Raw genomic sequence first — 6,611 nt, 5'->3', positions numbered from 1 at the left:
AGGTTGAGTAAATTCGGATTATTGTTGTTAGGAAGACGAGGTTGAGGGGGGACCTGGTTGAGGTCTACAAAATCATGAGAGGTATAGACAGGGTGGATCGCAAGAAGCTTTTTCCTGGAATGGGGGACTCATTTACTAGGGGTCACGAGTTCAAGGTGAGAGGACAAAAATTTAGGGGAGATATGTCTGGAAAGTTCTTTATGCAGAAGGTGGTGGGTGCCTGGAATGCATTGCCAGTGGAGGTGGTAGGGGCGGGAACGATGGAGTCATTTAAGACAGATACATGAATGGGCAGGGAGCAGAGGGATACAGATCCTTAGAAAATAGACGACAGGTTTAGATAGAGGATCTGGATTGGCGCAGGCTTGGAGGGCTGAAGGCCCTGTTCATGTGCTGTAATTTTCTTTGTTCTTTGTTCTAGATGCTGGCCCTGCTGGTGTCACCCATATCCTGTGAAAGAAGGAGCAGTGTAATAAGGCAGTGTCCCTTAAGCCCAGGTTCTGGTGGCATAATACAGTGCAGAAGCTCACTGAAGTTTTATTGCAATGGACTTGCTAATGCATTGTGCGAATACAATGTGTGAGCTTTCTTGGGCTTTCTCCATGCAACTCTGGAACCCAGGTATAATAGTGAAAGGAGAGTTAATGTTCTCTGAAGGGACATAAAGTCATGGGTAGATGAATGGCCGGTCTCACATAATATTTAGCAACAAGGGGCTCAGAATCTCACAATGTCCATCATGAACCCACCAGTGAGTACATTCCACTCACTGATATTCTCATTGGAAACGAGAAAAGTCTTCAACAGTGACATTATTCACCAACCAATCCTATTGCTCTTGCTCTAGTTTTTTTGTTTATTGGAGCTTTTATTGTTTATTTCAAAATAAAAGATAGCACCACAGACACATACAAACCACTTGTGGACAAACATTGCAAGGACATGGCGACTTTTAAGCCTGGGAAAATCCTGAGACAGAAGCTACATATGTTATACATCAATCCTTTTGTACACTTTAATGTAGATGACTCAAGGCTGCCCATTGCAAATTTGGAGGGAGAGGGAGAGACATGATCCATTGTCATAATATAAAGACTAAGCCCAGGAATCCTACAGGGCACTTGCAAAGGACTCCTGGGAAATGGTCAATATCCTGGGGTTCAGACACCCACCCAGCTATTTAAGACACTGTGTTTGTCCTTGCATGTGAACCCACAGTGTAAGAGGTGCTCTTTAAAGCTGGGAAATGTTCACTCTCAGGGTCGGTATAAAACTGGCCTTGCCTTCTTTCGTTTCTTTTCTTCATCATCCTTCCGTTTCCTGATCAGGTCTCGGGCTGCCTCCAGCCCATGGAAGTGGAGCACCCCCCAGTACTCAAAATCTTCCTCGGGAACATTCACCAGCATCCCATCCGGCACAGCCAATGGAGTGTGGAACAGGATGTCGTATAGGGTCTGGTCCAACTGCTCGGCACTGGGTTGATGCTCAGGGCCTGACAGAAGGGGAGCAGATTGGGAAATTGCCAAACCTTTTCCTGCCCCTGGAGGGGGTGGTCCTCCTCTCTCAGGGACCCATGCAAGTGTCTGTTTAATATCCACTGTTTTTTGTGAAGTCAAGATTTTGCTTGCAGTCAGCAGGCTTGGTGCTGAGATTGCAGGTTCTATGTTTGATGACTTGCTTGACATTGTCCCTGCAGCTGTGATGGAGGAACGCATGGTTGACTCCCAGCTCAGGGTACTTTTAGATGGCATTTGAGTGACTGAGCTTTGGTTGGTAACATTTGAAATTGAGGGAGCTGTTTTTGTACTCACTGTTTTTGATTCAGCCTCCAAAGGTTTGTTGGAGGGGGCCTGGTTCTGCTTGGCTGAATCTTTAGCTGCTTCAGTGGGAACATGGTCTTGCTCTGTGGGGATTTCGCCTGTAGCTGCACGGGCTTTGTCAGGATCTGCATGGACTTTACCTGCTGCTGCAGGCACTTTGCTTGTTGCTGCAGGGACTCTGCCTATTGCAGCAGGGATTTTGATGAGTGCTGCAGCAACTCTGCCTGTTGCTGTGGACACTTTGCCTGTTGATGCAGGGGCTTTGACTTTTGCTGCAGGGGCTTTGCCTGTTGCTGCAGGGGCTTTGTCCTCTACTGCAGACGTCTGGTCTGTTGCTGTGGGGACTTTGTCTGTTGCTGTGGGGACTTTGTCTGTTGCTGTGGGGACTTTGTCTGCTTCTGCAGGGACTTTATCTGGTGCTGCGGTGACTTTCCCTGGTGCTGCAGGGATTTTGTCCCCTACTGCGGACGTCTGGTCTGTTGCTGTGGGGACTTTGTCTGTTGCTGTGGGGACTTTGTCTGCTCCTGCAGGGACTTTATCTGGTGCTGCAGGGATTTTGTCCGGTATTACAGGGACTTTTTCTGGCTCTGCAGAAATCTTGCCTGGTTCTGCAGGGATTGTGAATGTTGCTGCAGGGATTTTGTCTTTTTCATTGGGGCTTTTGACTCTTTCTGCAGGAACCTTATCCGGTTCTGCGGAGATTGTGTCTAGTCGTGAAGGAACTTTGTTTGTTTCTATGGAGACTTTGTCGAGTTTTGTGGGGACTTCATCTGGTTCTGTGGGGATTTTGTCTGCTTCTGCTGGGATCGTGTCTAGTTGTGAAGGAATTTTGTCTGGTTCTGAGGAGACCTTGTCTGGTTCTGTGGCGACTTTGCCTGGCTGTGCAGGGATTTTGTCTGCTTCTGCAGGGATTTTGTCTGCTTCTGCAGGGATTTTGTCTGACTCTGCAGGGATTTTATCTGGCTCTGCAGGGATGTTGTCTGGTTCTGTGGGGACTTTATCTGGTTCTGCGGGGATTTTGTCTGGTTCTGCGGGGATTTTGTCTGGTTCTGCGGGGATTTTGTCTGGTTCTGCAGAGATATTGTCATGTTCTTTGGGGATTTTCTTTAGTTCAACTGGGACATTGACTGAAGCTGTGGGGACTTTGTCTTGTTCTGATGGAACTATGTGTAGTTCTCCAGGAATTATTTCTTGTTCTGTGAAAATTCTATCAAGTTGTGCAGGAACATTACTTGGTGCTGTGGGGATTTTGGCTGAATCTGTGGGAACTTCAGCTGGTTCTGTGGGAGTTGTGTCTTGTTCTGCAGGGACTTTTTCTGGTTCTGTGGGAGCTTTGCCTGTTTCTGCAATTTCAATTAATGGTCCAATCCCCAATATGCTTTTGAATCCTTCTGCATTTATCAAAGACGACTTGGGCACCTCATGGTCTCCACAGCTGGCTTCAGGTGGTGTTGTTGAAGGCAAAGTTGCAGGAATGGGGTCAACAACATTGCTAGCAAGTTCCTGCAGGCAGAAGTAAATTGCAAATTATATTCTTTCTAAAACCCATTTGAACAAATTATTGCAGAAATTAAAAATTTGGTCTTCAACTGGCTCAGATCGTTAATGGGTGAAATAGAATCACCAAACGATGGGTAAGGGAAAACCTGACCAAGTCTCAACATATCAGCCTGACTTAGAGTCATGATCAGGATGCACACAAATGCAGACACATGTTCAGATAATGACTCAGTGGTTAGCACTGCTGCCTCACAGCGCCAGGGACCTGAGCTCGATTCCAACCTTGGGTGACTGTCTGTGTGAAGTTTACAGGTCTGTCTGTTTACACGTCTGTCTGTTTACATGTGTGTCTGTTTACACGTCTTTCCCCCGTCTGCTCCAGTTTCCTCCCACAATCCAAAGATGTGCAGGTTCGATCAATTGACCATGCTAAATTTCCTGTAGTGTCCAGGGGTGTGTAGTCTCGGTGGATTGGCCAGGGGAAATGCAGGCTTATAGGGATAGGGTAGGGGAGGTGGATCTGGGTGTGATGCTCTTTCGCGGGTCAGTGTGGATTCAATGGGCTGAATGGTCTGCTTCCACATTGTGTTAATTCCATGTACTACTGTGTTTAACTGTGTGTAGGTCATAGGAATTCACTTACACCCCTGTAAATAGACACAGACTATAACTGTACTTCATAGTTAGGATTTAAATGCTTGAATGCGTAACTTCGTAAATCAACATAATTGGCTCTTGTTGTATCCTTCACCAACCAGCTTTTTCTGAATATAACAGAACAGCAGAAAGAATAAAGACTGACAGCTAAAGACTGAAAGTCAGAGAGGAAAAGAACAATCTTTGTAGATATTGTTATCGGATGGGAGAATGAATGTGTAAATCAATTGGTTAAACAACCCTTTGAGGTTCTCAGAGTCTGAGCCATATGAGCTGTGAACAAATGAAATAGAGATGTGAGTATGAGTTACATCCATATCAACGAGGTGTAACCTTCATTTCCCATCAGAAGGTGGATGATGAGCAGTTCAATAGTGATTAAGATTTCAATTTTCTATTCAAATTCTTGGATGAAATGTAAAAGAAACAAGAAATGTTAAACAGCCATGGGAGTTCAATGTTTGATCAATTTCAAAAAACGTGCCTCCGTAGAATAAAATATAATGGATTGTTAACAGATCGTGTATAAAATTGACAAATGCAGTATGGGGATTTCCAGCTCAGTGCTGGTGGTTAGGTTGCAGGATAATGTTGAGATTTCTCATATAGGGCCATCTCTTGAATCTAACTGGTGCTAGGTTTTTGGAGAGGACACCTCAGTGAAATCAAAGTCGGATCTTCAAAAGTCTTGGGAGCTCCAACCATTTTCTTCAGCTTTCATAGACCAGGTGGAACATTTTGTATTTCCACCGTAGGAAATTGAGAATTTAATGGTTGCCAAGTATCAAAACAAGTCTGGATACTGAACATTTGACCACATGGATAGACCCTATATGGAGCATCCATGATGCTGAGGACGTCATGGATAGCACATTTAGTGAGGATCACACAAGCAGAAAAGCATTGGGTAGCAACCAGGATGACTAGGCAGTATGGTGGCTCAGTGGTTAGCACTGCTGCCTCACATTGCCAGGGACCCAGGTTTAATTCCAGCCTCGGGCGACTGACTGTGTGGAGTCTGCACATTCTCCCCATGTCTGCATGGATTTCCTCCGGGTGCTCCGGTTTCCTCCCACAGTCCAAAGATGTGCAGGTTAGGTGAATTGGCCATGCTAAATTGCCCATAGTGTTCAGGGATGTGTAAATTAAGTGCATTAGTCAGGGGCAAATATAAGATAGGAGAAAGTGAGGACTGCAGATGCTGGAGATCAGAGCTGAAAATGTGTTGCTGGAAAAGCGCAGCAGGGCCGGCAGCATCCAAGGAACAGGAGAAGGGCTTATGTCCGAAACGTTGATTCTCCTGCTCCTTGGATGCTGCCTGACCTGCTGCGCTTTTCCAGCAACACATTTTCAGCAAATATAAGATAATAGAGTAAGGGGAATGGGTCTGGGTGCGTTACTCTTCGGAGGGCCAGTGTGGACCTGCTGGGCCAAAGGGCCTATTTCCACACTGTAGGAATTCTATGATTCTACTAGTAAGTGTGGACAGGCAGTTCATGAGTCCCCTTTGGCCATACCCCCTCAAATAAATATGCCGTGTTGGGTGAGGGAAATGACCCCTCTGGGGAAAGCAGCAACAGCCAAGTTTATGATACCATGTTGGCTCTGATGCACAACAGAGCTGGGAAAAGACTGGAAGAATGTTAATGATGGGAGCTCAATTGTAAGGGGAAATGACTCGCTTTTCAGGGGAAGCAAATGAGTTTCCGGAATGGTATGTTGTCAGTGCTAACAGCAAGAGTCCTGCAGCAGGAAGTTAGAGAGTTAAACATTAGATTAATAAGGAAAACTACTAAAGTTGTAATCTCCAGATTGCTTCCAGTGTGACGTGCTTTTACATGGTATTGGAATAGGAAGACAGATCAGATGAACAGGCACTAAAGGTACAGAAGGGAGGGTTTTAAATTTTTGGATCATTGGAATGGGATCTGGGGTAGGTGAGACCTGTTTCCCTGTTTCCCCTAAACCAAAATGGGTCCAATATCCTCGCTTGGGACGTTTACTTGAGTTGCTGGGGAGGTTTTACACTAACTTGGCAGGAAAATGCAGCACAGGAGCAGATGTAAAATCTGGAGCAAGGTCTAACCAGATGTAGAAGAAATGCTGGGAGAGTGTAGAAGACATGGACAGGTAAGGCAGATAGAAGATCTGGAAAGCTAAATTGTACCTGTTTTAATGCAAGGAGCTTGACTGGTAGGGCAGATGAGCTTAAAGTATTGATCAGCATGTGGGAATGTGATATTGTTGCAATCACTGAGAAATGGTTAACAGAAGGACAGGACTAGCAATTCTAGGGTGTTAAAATTTCAGGCAGGATGGGAAGAGGTAAAAGAGGGGTGAGGGCATTGCATTATTGATAAAGTTAAAAATCATAAGAGACGCTACGACAGCAGCTGAATGGACACCGTACAACAATCAACAGACAGGGGTGTTCTAGTCAGGAAGCACTTCAGCGATCTGGGTCATTCGGCCTCGGATCTTCAGGTGATCATCCTCCAAGGCAGACTTCAAGACAGACAACAACACAAATTGGCCGAGCAGAGGCTGACAGCCAGGTTCAATACCCCTGAGGATGGTTGCAACCGGGATCTTGGGTTCATGTCACACTACAGGTGACCCCACTACACTATACAC

The 6,611-nt window shown here is 45.7% G+C and overlaps 1 protein-coding gene across 1 annotated transcript in view; it reads right to left on the bottom strand.

Annotated features, from left to right (window-relative positions):
• Positions 1-867: 867 nt before the first annotated feature.
• Positions 868-6,611, bottom strand: part of LOC122562997 (zonadhesin-like) — a 25,857-nt gene continuing 20,113 nt past the window's right edge. Inside the window, exon 4 of the mRNA XM_043716295.1 lies at positions 868-3,323. Within this exon, the coding sequence (XP_043572230.1) occupies positions 1,257-3,323 (2,067 nt within the window). The 3' untranslated portion in view covers positions 868-1,256. The remainder of the gene's footprint in view (positions 3,324-6,611) is intronic.

This window comes from Chiloscyllium plagiosum, chromosome 26, assembly GCF_004010195.1.
Source record: "Chiloscyllium plagiosum isolate BGI_BamShark_2017 chromosome 26, ASM401019v2, whole genome shotgun sequence".
Taxonomy (NCBI): Eukaryota; Metazoa; Chordata; class Chondrichthyes; order Orectolobiformes; family Hemiscylliidae; genus Chiloscyllium; species Chiloscyllium plagiosum.
This window is presented reverse-complemented; position numbering and strand designations above follow the sequence as displayed.